Genomic DNA, 19,099 nt, shown 5'->3' with positions numbered 1-19,099 from the left:
AGGGAAAAGAAAAAGAATTGGGAGAAAAGCATTAAAAGCTTCTCACATCTGCAGTGATAATTTATGACCACCTTTGAGAACCTGCAACTGTGAGCTTTCCTGGAAGGCGAGGTGTTTGGGAGCAGTAGAGACTAGGGGTTGGAGGAAATTCTTTTAGAAAGAATGAAGGACTGATGCAAACAGGTCCACTCCTTGGGCAGATGGGAAAAAATTACATTTTACTTCTCATTAACCTCCAACTGAAATTTTGTATTTTCTTCATTTATGAACATAGGCAAGAAACCTAGTATTAGCAGTACCTATGACTTCACTACTAATTGAAATCAGAGATAAATTTCATCCTGTTACAGTTACTTTAGGTAGATTTCAATCTTGTTTATGTTCATTATTTCATTTAAAAATTATAACTATTAGGCTTGTCCCTAGATTATGTTTAGTGCATTGTTAAATGCATACATACAATACCATAATTTAAAGTAAATTGATTTTTTAAATCTGGTTTTTAAAATAATTTGATAACTGTATTTCAGAATAACTGGTTCCCCCTCCTCAGACACTGCTGGTGGGAATGTAAATTGATACAGCCACTGTGGAAAACAGTATGGAAGTTCCTTAAAAAACTTAAAATAAAGCTACCATATGATCAATCAATTCCACTCCTGGGTATATATTTAGAAAAAATGGAAACACTAATTCAAAATAACTGGTTCCCTTATAATCCCACGTCTTTGGTCTCATTCACGTAAACACATTCTGGAAAGAAAGGGGTTCATGCCCTAAAATAGTTAAGGATCCCCTAGAGCTGTCCTCCCAGTAAGAGCCAGTGGCCGCATGCAGCTCCTGAGCACGTGGACTATCGTGGCTGGTCCAAACTAAGACGTGATGTAAAATACACAACACATTTCAAATATTTAGTGCAAAAAAAATTCCACTAATTTATATTTATTGCATGTTGAAATGGTAATATTGGGGGTATATTGGGTTAAATAAACTATATTAAATTGAATCTAACCTGTTTATTTTTAGTTATTATAAATGTAGGTACTAGAAAATTTTAAATTGCATATGTGGATATCACTGGCCTAGTGTCAGACCTGAGCTCCAGTCCTGGGTTGACCACATAACCAGCAATTATCTTCATTGTTGTTATTATCATTATTCCACCATGTCCTAGCTGTCAGATCCCCGTCAATTGCCATTTCCTCATCTCTAAGGGTAGATAGAGAGCGGAGGAAGAGTACTGCTATGTTCATTCCAGATTGAGCCTTCTTCCTAATACATTTCTTACTCTCAGAAATGCCCTGCCACCGTATCTTACCCAGAAGTCCAGCAGAAGCCCCACAGCCATATCCCTTTTCCTTATTCTTCTGCTACTTGTTGTCTTAATGAACAAAAAAATTTAATTATATACATGAGAGGGATATACAAAGGTGAGGGTATAAGAATTCATAGACAAAGTGAACTTTTTTTAATTTAAAGAATAAGAGAAAAAGAGAAATTCCAAGGGATATTGCCCTGGAGAAGTAAAGAAGATGGAAATAAGTTTTGAGGTCGGGTGGAGTCCTGGGCAGACTACAGATGCCACTCACTCGTCCTGTATTTATCCAGAGAGACTCAAGTGGCATTTGGGTAAGACCCAAGCAAACCACCAGCAGATTCCTGGAGTTTGGAAATGGCCGCTCGAATAGCGGGACGACCCTGGTGTGTTTCCTAAGCTAAAAGCCCAGCAGGCTACGCTCAATAGCTGGGACAGTGACGGTGTGTTTCTTTAAGAGGAAAGGGCTGAGGAGGGACATCCCACCCTTTTGTTTGTCTGATCCTTAAACTGATGGAGCCCTGAGCATCTTAACACTAGTGCTCTGGGAATCCAAAGCCCTTTCATCTACAGAATCTCCTCTGAGATCATGAAATAACTCTGTAGACAGCAGATAGTAGCGTATCGCATGCATCTTATGGCTGAGAAGGGAATAGCTCAAGCACAGAAGTGGATCACTGTGGCCAGTACCTGGTGGGAGAGGGGCTGACTGTGAGCTTGGGTTTCTCCGTAGCTAACACCACGAGGGTCAGAAGCATGACCTTCCGCCTCTGTTTCCCTAGGCTTCGTAGAGTGACCTCACCCACCCCAACCGTCTGCAGAGAACATTGTTCTCCCTTCTGGCTCCTAAGCATTTGGAACTGCTCTCCCCACCAGCCTGTTAAGTTGCTCCCTTCCATCATTCAGCCGGTTTCTAACAGCCACACCCTCCTACACAAAGCACTGCCTGTCTGGTCGAAGCAGGGTGGTGATTTCCCCACCCTTTCTGAAAACATGCCTTGCAAAAGATTTTCTCTGTCCTCCAAAATATACTTGCCCCTTCACAGTTACATTTTCCACTACATTTGAACTGTGCCTGTTGGAAGAAGCATACGATGTAGGTGTTTCTCTGATTCACTGTTGCTGGGCTCAGACCACAGTCTTCTAAAGTTAGGAATCAGAGGGTCCGAACCACACGACCCCAAGAACAGATGGTCACTTTGAAGATTCTGAAGGTTTAGTCAGTGATGCTCAGTGAGGCAGACACTTGTTTTTAAAGCATTATTTCCGAACAAAGGGATATTCAATATGGCTTTAATTCCTTAGCTCAGCTATTCTTAATCTCAGTGGTGAAGATCTGGCTTCAGCTATGGCTTATCCCTGGTTTACAGGATGCATCCAGTTGTATAGTTCCTATACAATTGTATAGGTGTATAGTTCCTAGTTTTCCTCTAACCTGAATAAAGCGCTTTGACGTTGGCTCATTAATTTCCCAGTAGACAACTCTGTTATTTTCATATCAATTTATCTCTTTCTAATTCCAAATTATTTTTTGGTCCTGTGTCAACTTCTCCTACTAGTCAGGCAGTGTGTGCTTTATATTGGATATCTTCAATACTAGCTTTATCAAAGCATAATTGAGAAGGTGAATCTGTTGCCTAAAAATTCAAATAATAAATGCCAGAGACTTACATAAAATAATTGATTGCCCAGTGTTCTGCTTTCATCATGCCATGGTTCCTCCCAATAGAATGGAGAATCAAAGGCTGGCCTGCCCAAGAGATGAGGCAGTTTGGTGATAAGAAGCGGCATCCCTCAGTAGAAAAGTAACTTGTCCAGGGTCATAGTATCAAGGTCAAAATTAGCACAATAATTTCCTGATTCCCAGTCCTTCAACTTCTGTTCATAGGTAACTATAAACATGTGATCATACCTAGAAGAAGGAAAAAAATTTTAGTGTTTGTAAAATTTAACTAGTAAGTAATATAAAAAACTAACCAAAACTTCTAATTTTGTCCAGTTTCATTCATTGTCCAGTTGATCTGACCCTTATGACTTAAACTCTCATTTATTTTTATGCATGAAATTAGGACCATTAGTGGGAATATTAGCTCTAGCCCTAAAAAGTACTTAATTTTTATCACTAAATAATGGAAATAGCCTACCACATCTCAAAAATTTTAATGTAACCATGAAAATGCTCCTTTTGGGCTTGTTAAATTCTCATTCCTATGGAGAAGAACCAGCATTTTCTTAGTTATCATTTAAATAGCAAATAGTGTTTGGGGAAGAGTGATGATTAAGATAAATAGAATTGTTTTTTACTTTAAGTATTATCTGTGCATTTTTGGTAAATAATATGCAAAGCAAATGCCATTTTTTACTTCAGAAAGGACTCAATATTTTATAATCATATATTGTTAGCTATTGTAGCTAGTTATATTGGAGCTGTTTGTATCTCAGTGTAAATAATTTTTCAGGTTGCTGGTAGTATATGAAAATAGGGTAGGAAACTAGTACCTTTGTGATAAAGGTAAGTGGAGGAAACCTTTCCACATTTTCTCTTTACGTGTACGTCTGTCAGAACAGTATTAAATACTACGTGTGCCTTGCATTTACTCTGCAGAAATTGAGGTCAAATCTTTATACGTGCAAAATATATATGAACCACAGCATCTCCTGGGTTGAGCTCTAGGTTAATAATATCCAAACATGCAGGCCCTACCTTGAGAGGTTAATGGGAAGAATAAATTAGGTAAATATTGAGCTGATACTAAGCCAACCAGAACCCTGCTAACTTTACCCTGGGCACCGGAAGTTAGCACTAAAATATTAAATAATACTCTTTTCTTTTTGTACATGCACGTTTAGGTTTTTATCTTTGCGAACTTCAGCCTTCCCCTGGTAGCCAGCAGGGGTGGGTGGCTGGACCGGAAGGGCCCTCTGTGATGAGCAGGTTCCCTCTCTCCCCCTTTCCCTAATCTGGTCCTGGAGTGAAGGGGGCATTTTGCACTGGGTATTCTGGGTTCATTGCTAGCTATAGATCTGCTACTTAACAGTTATCCTATTCCTGTGCGTTCATTTAATTCTTATAAAAGAACCTGTGAGATAAGCGCTATTTTTCAGACAAGGAAACCGAGACCATGGGGTGTTCAAGACTCTGGTCTCCTATATTGCTCCCCTTCTAATTAATATCCCTTGAATATTTGCTCTCAAAGTCTCCATTCATTTATCTGGAGCAGTGTCGAGGGAGAAGCCCAGTTTTCAGTTTGCCAGTTAGGAAGGTGCTGGGGTGGAGACCTGAGTTAAGGGACACTTTAGTCCCAATTCCTTGTCCTGGTGTCTCGGTGCCAGTTGTAGAAAGGCACCCCACAGGTGCCCAGCAGACCTACCCCTCTGTTCAGCTTTGTCTGTACAGGTCCTCTAGTTACAGCGCATTTACATCAAGGGCTCAGTAAATGTCCATCCTTCTACCTGACTCTGAACTTGTGAAACACCCTGGGTGACACGAGCTCACGAGGAAAGGAGGCCTTCCCTGTGAGAGCAGCAAGGGGACGAACTTCAGGCTTGTCCTCTCCTCCTGCTTCAATCTTTAAGGGCTTCCCATTGCCCTAGACCAACGTTCAGTTCCTTTGTCATGGCCAGGAGAGATGAGTGGGGAAGAAAACTGGGTTCTGCTGCTGTTTCTTAATGAAAACAATTTTGGGAGACATGATTTTCCTTGTTTATGTCTGAATCTGTGCAGCAACAAGCTGTGCTTTAATGAAGTTCTGTCACATTCAAAAAATTTAAATGTCTTTCAATTCATTTCAAAGAATTATTTGTACTGGATAGTAATGGAGTAAATGTTTTCCAAACTTGCGGAATCTATTTTTGTGAAGATTTGTATATGTGGGTTGGATTTTTTTAAGGGGATGATGATTGCATTCCGTGTTTACGAAATGAACGTTGTGTGGCATCACTTCCTATTTTTTTCTCTAATTTCTTAGCATAGGATAGATCAGCCCAAATTATGCATAGACCAGAATAGCAGCTTGTAATTTATGTCAATCATTTGTTCTTTAGCTTATCTCTAAAGGGCCTCTTATTCTACTGCTTAAAGAAAAACAAAACCCTTTCTCCACAATTGTCTCCATTGATCTCAGCTGCTGTCTTTCGAACTCAATCCAGGCGATGCTTAATTTGACTTGGAACTGTTCTTATTAAGAAACAATATATACTAGTAGGGATATAATATATTTAGTGCTGTTTTGGAATTTGAAAGTCCAGATCAAAAATTGATACAGGAATTTTTCTTACCTTAAGCAATTTTCCTTTGTTTCCTCAGGATGCTGGTAAAACATTTCTCCTCTGCCTCACACATTCTGTGCATGAATGTACATGTCACTCTGTGACAATAATTACATGTGTGTAGCCACGTGCAGCCACATCCTGCGGGGAAAGGGGGCGGATTCTAGTCCTGACCCAATCAACTCACTCAGATGCTTTAAAATCATTAGATAATGGCTCTCCACGTTGGCAAGCATCCAGATAGTTTGCCTCGCTTTGTTTTCACATTTGTTTTTAATACCACACATTTTGGTCTCCCAAAAATTTGTCCAAAATGCTAAGAAAGGGAACATTGAATATGAATTAGAGCACAAACTGATTGCACTTCTGTTGCACGTTTTTGTCACAGGCAACAGCCAGCACTAGGCACGCATGACAAGTCTGTTCATTCACTGACTCACTCAAGTATGTATTTTGCAGGAGGTCTTACCGTGTGCTAAGAGGTGGGGGGGATACACAACAGAGTGACACACAGCTCTTCTGGGGGGACGTGGGACAGATGGTTATAATAGGAATCCAGGTGGGATGTGGGTAAATGCCGTGGACTGTAAGATACAATCCGTGTGCCCTTTACCACCCTCATCTCACTGCCATTCAGCAACCTGGGACCTGGGTGACCACTTGGCCTCTGCCTTCCTGAAACACTCTTGTTTTCTTAGCTCCTGCTGCACCACCCAGGCTATCCCCAGCCCATTAGGTATCTTGGTCACAAATAGGCTCCCCTTCCTGTGGGTTGAGTATTGGGTAGATGCAGTCGCACACCAGCGTGGACACAGCCCATCACCACCCACTGACAGCTTGGAGAGTGGAGTTGGGACTAGATGTCCACCCTTAATCGCCCCACTCCCACCCCAGGTCAGGCGTCCCTTATACAGAACACAACCTGTGGGATGAATCAAATTAATGTGAAAAATCATGGCATTCTTCTCTGGGTTCCTTTTAGGTAGGGCTACAGCCCCCCAGGGGACAATTCCTCCTCCAGACTAAAGGCAGACGGGAAGGCGGTGTGTAGTCCTGGAAAGCCAGGCCTGCAGCACTCCTCTTAGTGATAACAAGGTTTTTAGCACCTCTTCCTGGACTTTCGCTAGAGAGGTTGGTAAGCATGATTCTGGCCTTGCTTGTGGTTAAAGTAAATAAATAAAATTTAGCATAAATGACTCAGGCTCTAAAATTTGCTGAACCTCAATTTTACCAGCCATGTGACTTTGACCTTTGGTCTTATTTTATGCCTCTTTAAACCTCCATTTTCTCATCTGTAGAATGGGGCTATTCATAGTACTTCATAGGGTTGGGGTAAGAATGGGCACCTTTAAATATGATAAAGTAGGGATTTTTCAGGACAATATTACCTTTCAACAAATGTAGATGGTGTCATTAATTGTTATCAGTGTCTCAGGTCACTTTCCGACTCCCACCCACTCCTACCTTGATACCATTTCCTGAGGCCTCCCACTTTTTCTGTATTACTGCTACTTTTCTCTCAGCCTCCAACATCTCTGCCTAATTCCTTGCCTAAAGATTCGTGTTCTCCTAAGATTCTTAAGGAAGGGTCCCTCTTTTTTACAGATATGAAAGCTGAAATAGTTTTAGTTCATCTTAAATGACAGCTGAAGTCTCATAACAAGCCAGGGACGAATTCAGATTTTATTTTGTATTTTAAATACCTCCGTCCAGCTGCCCATTCTGACTACATTTTTCATAAGCCTCCCCCACACACCTAGAGAGAGAGGAAACCAAAGGGTAAATATGTCTTATCCCAGCTTGCAGCAGGTGTCATGCTATTTGGTTTGCAGGGCTTTCAGCAAAACAAAAGGCCTTTTCTGTCCTTTTACAATATATGCTCTCTTTAAAGGTACTCGAATGAGAAAAAAAAAAGCCTACACTGGACAAGATTTCAGCTTCTAACAGACAGAAACTGGGCTCTTAGTTGCTGATTCACTCTTCACAGGGAAAACTAAATGCCATTAAACACATTCTTTTCTAAATAGCATTTAAAATTTTATGAGAGCGTCCTTTTGAAATAACATATATGAGTGACATTCTCAGCAAATTAATATGTTTATAGTAGGATTGAAAACTTTTAAAAGCCAGTTAAGATCTCTTTTATAAAATCAACAGAGAAAAATCTGTCTGCTTGAGTAACAGTATATAATAGCATGTTTGGTTATTGAGCTGTTTTAAATGTCTCCACCTTGCAGTCCCTATAGTTACCATTGGTGTTCAAAGGTGATAGAGCTTAAATGGTACAAAAATGTATTTAACCTAAATTTAAAAGTTCTAGAGTCCCTAAGGGTTCATAATAAATATCAAGATAGCTAAAATTTAATTAAGCATTTACTGTATGCAAGACAGTATGCTGAACCCTTTCATTCATAATGTCATTTAATCTTTCCAACAACTCAATGAGGTCAGTACCACTGTGGATCCCCATTTTGCAGATGAGCAAACTAAGGCTTAACAAGGTTAATAGCTTACCCTAGGTCTCAAAGCTAGGAAATTCTGCTGAGTTTTGAGAGGCTTTGTGCTCATGAACTCCAAGGCACCCTGCAGCCTCCCTGTTAATTCATTGCCAACCACAGTGAGGGAGGCACCAGAAAGGTGGGCGTGGATATTTTGGTTTTCAGATGTAACAGCCATTTTGGTAAATCCTTTGGGTCCTGTTTCACCTGGAATCCATATATTCAAAGTACAGGTGATAGAACTCAATTAGCTCATGAAACAGAAGTCAATCTCAGGAGACTTCATGAGGAGAAAGTGCTGTGAGTGGAGTTGGAAATCTTGGTGGTGGAGTGCTTACGTTTTGTATAAGGAATTTGAAAAGCTCACTGTATTGATAGTGTCTTAGGGCATTTCAGGACAGTCCTAAAAGTTCTCTTTAGTGTTGAATTTTTAAAAATTCTTAGTCTTAGAAAAAGTGTACTCTTTCCCTACTATTTCTCAAATGAACTGTTAGTCTGGAAAGTCCTATTTGTGTGTTGATTTTGAGTGGGGGAGGGGTGCTCACTTTTTTTGGTGAAATAATTATTAATATAGTTTATTAACGCCTTTGGAAAATGTTAGTCGTAAGTGTACTGGGGAGGGGGAAGGATGCACGGTTGATGAGATGCTTAGTCAAATCCCACCTACTCCAACGTAGCCTGTCAAGATTAAAGTTCTCTTGTTTAATCGCCTGGTCCAGCTAAATAATAACGTGAAACAAAGCTAACAAATCAGGACGCCTGATATCAAGACTTCATGGAGTAAAAAGCCATTGTGCAGCAAGGAATATAACGCTTTGCTTCTTATCTTTTGATAACAAATAAAAATAAGCTTTCCTGGGCTCGGTGGCTCCTAGAAAAGACAGGCTTGAAGATCCATTGTGGAGCCTGGCATTCGGTAAACAAGCCTAAGCAGTTCGTACCGTCCCCTTCGGACGCACACGTTGGGGCGGGGGAGCGGGTGCCCCTCAAAATGACAGCATTTCTGGGAGGGCGCAGCACGAAGTGCGGCTTCCACTGTGCCCGTGAAAGGAGGGGAGGAAAAAGCCCAGGCCGATATCCTGTTATCAAGCTTTGCTGCGGCAGCGGGGCGAACGGAGGGGGCTTTTCAGAAAACGTCGCTGCAAACGACGTTTGGCATCCAGGGGTGCCACTTGGCTTCCTGCGGCGACGCGGTCGTGTGGATTTCGGGGGGCAGACGCCGGGGGAGCCGCAGCGATGCAGCCGCGGGCGGCTCACCGGCGGCCGTGCTGAAGCCGGGAGGTCCCTCCCGCGGCTGAGTCGGGGCTGAGGAGTGGCTCAGGTTGAGCCCGGGGGGCGGAGGCTGCCCTCCCAGCCCATCCCTCAGCCCTGCGGCGGCCCGGAGGAGCCCTGGGGGCCGGAGCCTGTCTGCGCCGCGTCCGGCAGGCCGGCCGAGAGACCCTCCCTCCCGGGGCAGTTGGGGACTTCCTCGGTCCCGTACCTGCCGGGCCGAACCTGTGGGCGGCAGGCAGCGGGCGTGGCTGGTTATAGCAGCTCAGAAATGAAAGCAGTGGCCGCCGCCGCCTCTCAGGGCTCGGGATCAGCCCCCAGCAAATAAGGAGCCAGTTCTGGACCCGAAGGAGGAGGAGCGGCCGAGCATCTCTCTCTCCGGCGCCTCCGTGTCCTTTAAATGAGGACTTGCTGCCGGCGCCAGAGGTAGATCTGCAGAGCCGCCCTCCCGGCTGCTGACCCCGCTTACATCACTAACCTGTGACAAGCGCATCTCCACGCCCGGTACCTGCTCCCCCGGCGGCTCCCGGTCCAGTCCGAGGAGCAGCTTCTTTGTATGCCGCCGACATGGCCAGCCAGCAGGACTCCGGCTTCTTTGAGATCAGTATCAAATATTTACTGAAATCCTGGAGTAATAGTGAGTAATAGAAAATAACCGTTTGTTTGTTTTTGTTTGCTGGGTGTTGCCTAAGGTCCGAGAAATGAAATCTCAACTGGACGCATAGGCTTGTGAGCCGAGGAAGTTTTTTTTTTGTTTTTTTTGCTTCCATCTGCTATGAAAATCAAAATGTCAGAGACTGAACTAGCTTTCCTGAAGTGCAAAGGCTGCGGTGGAATTACAGTAGCTTTGGTTTGATTAAATTTTCAAGTGAGATGGCCCTTCAGACCCTGGCCAGCGCAGGATGGGGCATTCCAGGCTGCATCTCCTGCCTTGGTGTTTGTTTAATGTGTTCAGGTTTTATCGAAATATTTTGTGAAGTGTGGTTTAATCAAAGGGGTGTGGCAGGGTTTCAGAGTACTTCATAATTGTTTTATTAGGGTATTGTCTAAAGAAAAAAAAGTACTTAATAGTCCAAAGCCTGACTCATCTTTTTTTTTGACTATAGAGGCATTTGCAGGTTTATTTGATCTCTTCCTGTCCATGTGGGTGATGTTCAGAATGCTGTTACAGTATTTGACTTTTTGAAAAATCCTGACGTTTGTTATAGTGCCAATAAGGTGCTTTTCTGAAACATAAACAAGTGAGGTGCTGACCATAAAATCATTTATTAGGATATCAGAATGTTATGGCTTCTGAAGTTCCATTTCTGACCTACTTAAAGGTTTTTGCAGTCGGATATTTCCAAAAGACAACCTCTAAGGCATCATGGATCCGGAATCAAATTAAAATGAGGCCTTCAGGTGATCAGTGATGCCTTGTATTTTCTGAACAGTTTAAAAACAAAGTCTTCTTTATTTCACCAACCAGCCTTTGTACTTGTTTTGGATAAAAGACTGGCTGGTGTTACAGATCCCTAATTGTTTAAAATTTTTAAAAATTTTCCAAGAAAAAAATTTATGTTGTATTCCGTGCATACTAATTAACCTACCTGTGCTCAAAGAGCTGGAGATTAATTATCTCCTACACGAATGACCTGTGGCCAAGATTGTCCTTATGTAAACAAAAGCGGGGAGGAGGACCTGTGCCATAATTGCTTTGAGAAAAGAGCCAGAGTACCTTCAGCCTGAAGGTACTCAGGGATATTCATCTCTAAATGATATCCATAGAAACCTTCTTTTCCAGATCATTTTGCACCACTGTATACACTATGGGGCTTGTCTGAAGCTGTTTTTCTACAAGTGGGAAGCCATTTGGGAGTAATCCTGTCACCCTAACACAGCATTCCTTTGTTATAGTCATAATTCATTTATCTTGGATTCATTACTTGTGTAATACTTCACACTCAAAGGGTGAATTTTCTTTGTCTTTTTATCCTTTGATTAATGAAAAGAATTTGACATACAAGGTTCTTTATGGAACAGTTTTCCAATATCTGGAGAGACTTACTGTTTGACATCAGTGTGTGGTTTTGAATCATTATTTTGAGTACTTTAAGGCCAGATTATTTTCTTCCATCAATTTCTGTCATTGCCTCATTAGATAGAAAATTATGTTGTGACAATCCTGAGGCCAATGGGATTTCCTTTAAAATCTTTCTCCCCTTTTGTCTATTTTCAAATTACTCTAGACAGAGTCTATATTCTCTCCACCCTTCCTAAACTCTCCATCCCCCTCCCCGCCCCCCTTCACATCAGGAGATGGTTCAAAATGACTGTTCATTTCTACTTTGAGAGTGTCTGGGACACAATTTTGAATTCTTTCAATTCATTCAGCAAATATTTATTCCACACCTACTACATGCCAGGCTGTGGAGCTACAAAGGTGACTAAGACACAGCACCTGCCCTCTATCTTCATTTCTTTATCGCAGAAGAGTGAACTTGGTGATTCTCTAACATGCCTTTGGGGGTCAGAATGTTTTTCAGTCCTTTCTTAAAAGAGGAACAGGAAATACACCTTATGCTTAGGCTTTCTTAAGCTTGTTGCAACACTAGCATAGCTCTCAGTTTTACATATTTTCAGTGGCAAAAAAGAGAAAGGAATTTGTCTGTGTGGAAGACAAAGTAAAAAACAGAAGCCTTCGGATGCTCAGCCTACTCAGGGCACCGGGGCTGAGAGGATGCACCGTGGGGTCGGCAGCTCGTGGGCCCAGCATCACAAGTTTGAGAGGTGAGGAAGCCCCACTCTGCCACATACCGAATGGAGAATCAGGCCTCTAATTAAGTAGTGGTGCTTATTGATAAAAGTACAACAATTAAAAAGCAATAAAACAAACTATAACCATGGCTGACTGCTTTGCAAGGTGGTAGTAAGAGGAAAGATGATTCTGTGAGTATTTCCAGGTTAAGATTTCCATCTTTTTTTTTAAATGGCACATTGTAATTATGTATATATTTGTCTCCTCTGAAGAATTAACAAGTCAATTATATCAGTCATTGCCTGGTGAGATATATTAGCTTTTCGCTCACTGTTTTTTTTTGTTTTTTTTTTTTGCGGTACGCGGGCCTCTCACTGTTGTGGCCTCTCCCGTTGTGGAGCACAGGCTCCGGACACGCAGGCCCAGCGGCCATGGCTCACGGGCCCAGCCGCTCCGCGGCACGTGGGATCTTCCCGGACCGGGGCACGCACCCATGTCCCCTGCATCGGCAGGCAGACTCTCAACCACTGTGCCACCAAGGAAGCCCTCACTGTTCATTTTGACACTCCCTTCTTCCCTGGCCTGCCCTGTCAAGGCTGCCCTTTCATTTTAATGGAGTTGGAAATTCATATGGTCTTGATGTCTGGAAATAAAATGTCCTTTGTTGACTTCACTGCTTTCCTTATCTGCTTGGACACTTGTCCTGTTGCTTCTTCCCCACTCTTACCCAGGCCTTCCCCAGCTGGTCAGTGATTCTCACAGCTGCACCGTCTTGATGTTCATGGCTGTGGCCACCATGGGCCCTCTTCAGTTTAACCTGGAATGTTGCAGAGGTCTCCTCATGGTTCACCTGACATAGAGCAGCCTGGAGACGCTTCTGCCAGCTTTTCAAAGACTATATCACAGCCTCCTCTGCCCCCGAGTGTCAGGGACCACCATACAGGACTCTCTTTGAATTCCTTGTTCGTATTCTCTCATGTTGTTTATCTGTTCCAGCCATAGTTAATCTGCTCCCCTCTCTGCATTTCACTAACTTGCTCTCCAGTCCATGCCCGTACACATGTCAGCCCCCTAACCTGGCACGCCCTCACCTAGAACACACAAGCTGCAGAGCCAAACAGGCCTGGTTCAGATCTCTGATTCCTGCATTTGTGAGGCCTTGGAAAATCAATTAACTACCCTCTGCCTCAATTTTCTCATATGTAAAATGGAGGCAACAATAATGGATACCTCACAGGAGTAAATGAGGCATTAAGATGTCAAGTACTTAGCACAATATCTGGCGCATTGTGAATCTCAATAAATTTTAAAATAATATTAATGTATTCCACTGCTTCCCTTTATTCTAAACCCACTTAAAACCAAACCTAGACCATTTTCCACCTTAGCATTGACAGCCTCTCTGGAGTATTCCATGAATCGTCAACATTCACTACAGCCCCTGCTTTGGGCCATTCTTTTTTCTAGATTTACTTTTTATCTTTACCCCTTTTTCCACCTCAGCTTCTAGTGGACTGTGCCTACCTTCCCTAAGCACATACCTTCCAGCAGCGTGGGAGATGGCCTGGGAGTATTCTCGGCGGCAGAAAGTCACCTTGACCTTTCAGGTTTACTACGGAAAATGTTTAGAGCAGATAGTTCCAAGCTGTTTCACGGGAGAGGAGGGCTTGCTTTGTATTGATGCCCAGAGCTGCTGGGTAGGCTCTCCTGCCGATCGGAAACTCCTAACCGGCATTCCTTGGGTTTCTATCCACCCCGTAATAGCCAGTGAACACGGGGCCCAGTGGATGAAGGGGCCTTCAGGGTCCATTCAACATCTCCATCTTTCCAGGGCAGGACAGTTTGTATCTTTCCTACAATGCTGACAAACCTTGCTACCCCATAGAGAGAAATCTTTGAATGCCTGTTAACGCTTCCAGGGAATGAGAATTCCATTGACAAACTGCTCTGGGGAACTGAACAAGCCCCTGGCCTTGTTTTGGAAGGGACTGCTGTACATTATAAAATGACTCATGGTGCTGTAGAAAAACTTGCTTTATTGGAAGAATCGGGTGTGGCATTTTTCAGATATGTTGTAGTGAGATAGATCATGGTGGTAAGGACAGTATTTCTGTCCAACATAGAAATGCTGGTTAGTATATGGTAAGCTCTGGGGACGAAGAGAAACCACGTTCAAGTAAGGATTGAAAACATGTCCGATTCACTGCAGAACAGTACTCATTGATCCCTATTTATGTCACCAGGATATGCAAAGATGCTATGAGAAAGCCTTAAGAAAAATCTCAAGATGTTAGTTCAGTTAGTTTTGTAGAGTTGGTTTAAAGAAGTAGAAAACTAACGAGGTTAACCAAGTTGCCTTAAGTCCAGCAGAGCAGTACAGCTCAAGTGCAAGCACACCCATCTCGTTCTTCTAACAGTGGGGAGCGCCCAGCACTGTCCCAGGCACTTAGAGGAGAGTTACTCCCGTGTTCCTGTAGCCATGGTCACCTCTGCCAAAGTTGTGAGCAACGGAACCCCAGGTCAATACCCGCTCTTTCTAAGTAGAAAAAGTTGATGTATCCTGGGTTTATGATGGAGGAAAATTTGAGGTTTGTGTTTGCTTTTGTTTTTTGGGTTTTTTTTTTTTGGTTTGGCTTTTTTTTTTTTTTTGGTTGAAATACATGAACAATCCTAGAATCTAGAATAGCAGTAGCTGCCACAGTGCCTGAGGGCCCACCCTGTGTCAAATGTTATGCTTGGTAAATTATACGTAGGGCAAACCACATCACTATTTGTCCAAACTGAGACACCTTTAAGAGTGAAAGTTAATAATTATGCTGGGACACTAGGCATAAATGGGGACTGCCCTGGGCAAAGGAGGCCATATGACCACTCTGTTTATTATCTTTACTCTTTCCAGTAACCCTGCAAGGTTACGTATTATCTACATCTTACAGATGAAAATGAGAAAAATGAAAAAGAGTTGAATAAGTGGTTTGCTCAAAGCCAGGATGGTAGTAGGTGCCATGAGCCCCTCCCCCAATCCAGCTGATAATCTCATTTTTAAAAATCACCCAGAGAATGAGCAAAGGATCGAGAACACTTTGGGGAATTTAGTGCTTTGCGGGTATGTACCTTCTTGCTGGCTGATGACACTCCCAGTTCTTCGCCTCCTCCTTCCCTGTCTACCTCTGAAACTGCCCCCTGCCCCACCATCTCTCTCAAGATGCAGTGCTGGAGAATACCATCCCCTTAGCACAGACCTGTTTGAAAGACCTAAGTATTAACAGCTCTTCACTCTCATTATTAAATATACGCAGCCAGTTCTGTGCCCTGTGGTCATTTGATTTCACTCACACACACACACACACACACACACACACACAGGATTATAGTAAAAAGGTACGTTTCTTCTGGTAGAATATTTTATGTTGATTGCCCCCATTTTTAAAAATACATGTAAATACTTAAACAGCTCGAATAAATAAGAATATATTAATGGTCTTCTTTTAGAATTGTCCTTTGCTTATCTTGTTGGAGTTTCTCTGCTCTGTTGTGTTCTTTTTGGGAAACAGTAGCAAACCCCTAATTATCTTCAGCAGTGAGAACAGGGAGACTATTTCCAGGGATGATGGAAATCTGTCTATAATTCGGGTATCTCATTTTACCTGATAGCTCTGGTTTCCGCCACCATAAAACCCCCCACGAGACTGGCCACACAAAATGATTCAATTTCAACTTCTTTGCCTACTTTTGCCTGCTGCTTGCAGAAGTTGCCAACAAGAACTGAAATAGTCAGAAAGGCAAACGGCAGTAGGCAAGGAGGAGAAATGACCTGGATATTTTTACAATGTGGGAACAGCCCAGGATATTTGAGAAAGTTGCCAGTATTGAGATGTTTCAACTGATATAACATGCAAATATGCCCTTTATTTAAAAGACATCTGTTTCAAAACAGTGTAATGCCCGTGACTCACTAGTTCACTTTTGGGTACAGTTCAAGGAATTGAATAGATTCCATGTGTCCTGATCATCTTATTAGTTACATCTATATTTTTGAGCCCGGTGAGATATTCAGAATGTGCTGGGCTCAGAAGTAAGTTTGGGCTGATGAGAAATGGCATTTTCCTTGTGTTGGAGGTGTTCTATAGATTGACAGCCCTGAATATAAGCCTTTTGTGCAGGTTCTTTGTTAGTATTAAGCCTTAAATTTATTTAGTGCCTTGTAGTTTGCTCAGCGCCTTCAGACACCACATTACCTCATTTGATGAATGAGATGCATTGATTCTGAATAAACTAGCTTCTTCTTAAATGTTCCTGGTTTGGGATGAAGAGGCTTAATTCTCCCGAAGCTCAGCTTCTGTGGTATGAGATACCCATACGTCATCACATAGGTATATTTTGTGAGATTTCAGATCAAATGAACAAATAATGATCTTAGTACGTGGTCTTGACCTTTGAATGGGACTTTCTAAGTGCAGTATACCTTGGCATTTATCACATAAGATATACAGAGGTGAGTCCATCCAAAAAAACATATGTATTAAAAATTCCCGAATTTATTTGTACCCTAGCATTTCTTAGTCCTCTTTTTTAAAACACTTAAACATTTCTACTGTTTCGCAATATGGTGCCTTTTGGGAATCACCCACTATTTGCAGATGACGCCAGTGCAGAAGGTTTAGCAGGCACCGACTTCCTGGAGAGGGGCATTGATGGATAAGATAGTACACAGCTTTAGCTCTTTTTTTTTTCTTACTAATCTCTCTCATTTGATAGATCCTATTCATCATATTCATTTCAGTGTTGTTCCATTGTAGAGCTGTTGGCTATATGAATAAAAGAATGCTCTTTCTTTGAGTTGAAATGTATCTCCCAGTTTTGGAGGAGCAGTGGGAATAGCCTTTTCCATTAGAACATCTTTGCTTACTTTTCAATGCTGCCTTATACTCAAAAACTTACTACCTTACCATCAGCTTTTCTTGGTTATTCCTCATAATGTCTTGCTGCTTGACAGTGTCAAAGACGCAAGGCAAACGCTATGCATTACTTCTTTCTTGAGCACCTTCTGTGTCCTAGACACTCTGCTTTGAGAGCTTCATAGCTGAATCAGACCTGGATCCCACCTTCTTCCTTCCTTATTAGAGTCAGAATTCAGGACTATTAGTGCAGAAGCTCCCAGGACTAGGAGAGGATCCAGTGATATTTCAGAGACACTGTGTGCCCCGGAGAATTTTATTTGGGAGGATGTGTTTGATAGATTCTGTTGACTTTAACAGTCTGGATTTGTACTTGCACTGCATCAGAGAACTATTGGAAGCCTGGTGTTTGCAGGCAGAGTCCTGCGAGGACATTTTCCAGTCTTCCTCCTAGCAGGATGGCTGAAGGAGAAAAGGAGATGTAAATTATTTACTCAGGAACACTTGACCAGATGTCAGTATTTGGGAGAGCAAGGGTTTCAGATAGGCATTCTTTACCTTAGAAAAATGTGAAGAAGAGTTACGATGTTTATCAGAATTTTGGCGTGGGACTCGTTTAAAGCCATTAGACTTCATTCGGAGTGGGCCTCTCACTCTTCGGCATATTTGGGGGATTAGAGAGAAGGAATGTGTATGTATGTGTATATGTGAATTATATATTCTGTACGTTGTTTAATGATCATATATCTCACCTATGTTCTTACAAACACTTCTTTTTACAGAACATACAAGCACAAGCATTTAAGTGTTAGTCATCCAAAACTCCAGATGCTAAGTAGTGAAAGTTTATATTCTGCCAGCATATCAGGCTCTGTAATGAGTCTGATTTTGGTTTAATTCCTTTCTACTGTTTAGTCATTTGATGAGCTGCAGATGGAAATTTAAGCCAAAGCCATAATATTCCAGCCAGTACTTTTTATGCTACTGTAAGGACTTGTTGTCATGTCAATTTAAGGGAGTTGAAATCTTTTCCAAGAAGACATTCAGATCTACATTAAGGGCTTTTATCAACTCTAATTTGATATACAACTCTAACTGCCTCTGCTGTTCTCAATCAATTGCAAAGTGCAAAGTAGTTTAGCAGTGGAAGACAGCTTTGAAATTTCTAGTATTTCTCGGCTAATGCCACAAGCATAACATTATGGAAATATACAATTAAATCTCCATTAAATTTTTTTGTCCTCAGCTTAAGAAACACTAGGTTGGCTTCTGTGAGTCTGGATTTAAACAGGTAAATATATATTTTGGCAGCCATGAAAAGGAGAGGGTATTAGATTAACTAGGGCAATACTTTAGTAAAATTCCATTTGAATATTATATTTATGTGGGAAGGGTTCAAATCAGTAAGATGATTTATTATGTAACCGTCAAATCAATAAAATGTTCAATTGTGCAAATACAAGATTAGGTTTTCCTTCCCTGTTTTTCTGTTAATTTTCTGTGTGTGACCTTGATCGTCTCCTTCCCTTACTTCCTTGTGTGAAAGGAGCAAAGCTGACACTGTCTCTAGCTGTTTTGTATGAAGGGTTTTGAATGCCTCCACTGAAAAAAGAGGTTTATGTAAACGTCGTAATAATTGTCGGTTATTCCTCCTGTCCCATTAAAGCCAGACCAAAGGAGGGTGAGCTGTACATTCTTGGACTTGACTGATAAGTTGAGATCAGTCTCTGACTTTATAAGCTTGGTCAGTTTCTTGGACTAGCTCGCTCTTCAGTATTCCGAATAAGAAAAAGTTGTCAGCCTATCGGGTTCTTTCTATTGTTATTTTTACAGCAAAGTGACTGTGTGTCTAACTCAGTGAATTTGAACAGGGTTGTCTCCAATCTGAAGTGTGGCATTCTTGATCCAGAGATGGGCATTTCTTTCTACACTGTAAGATATGGTGTTTATGGAGACTGCTGGCATTCTGGAGGTTTTATAACATAGGATTGTACAGCCAGAGGATACGCTCCTAGGTTTTGGTAGATACCGTGTTTCAGTTAAGCTATGTTGAAATAAAGTAGTTCGTAAGGATGCAAGATGCTATTAAAAAATTTGAGGGCTTCCCTGGTGG

At 42.0% G+C, this 19,099-nt stretch overlaps 1 protein-coding gene across 4 annotated transcripts in view; it reads left to right on the top strand.

The window, feature by feature from the left end:
- FRY (FRY microtubule binding protein) overlaps positions 1-19,099 on the top strand; it is a 329,930-nt gene that overhangs the window by 67,531 nt on the left and 243,300 nt on the right. The window contains exon 1 of one of the 4 annotated variants that reach the window (XM_049701101.1): positions 9,755-9,988. The exons of 2 other annotated variants lie outside the window; for them this stretch is intronic. In XM_049701101.1, coding sequence (XP_049557058.1) covers positions 9,919-9,988 — 70 coding nt within the window. In that variant the 5' untranslated portion in view covers positions 9,755-9,918. Of the gene's footprint in view, positions 1-9,754; positions 9,989-19,099 lie in introns of those variants that run through there. One more of the 4 variants, XM_004285491.4, reaches the window with a different exon arrangement.

This window comes from Orcinus orca, chromosome 18, assembly GCF_937001465.1.
Source record: "Orcinus orca chromosome 18, mOrcOrc1.1, whole genome shotgun sequence".
In the NCBI taxonomy this organism is placed as follows: domain Eukaryota; kingdom Metazoa; phylum Chordata; class Mammalia; order Artiodactyla; family Delphinidae; genus Orcinus; species Orcinus orca.
Note: the sequence above shows the minus strand (reverse complement) of the source record. Positions and strands in the feature narration are given on the sequence as shown.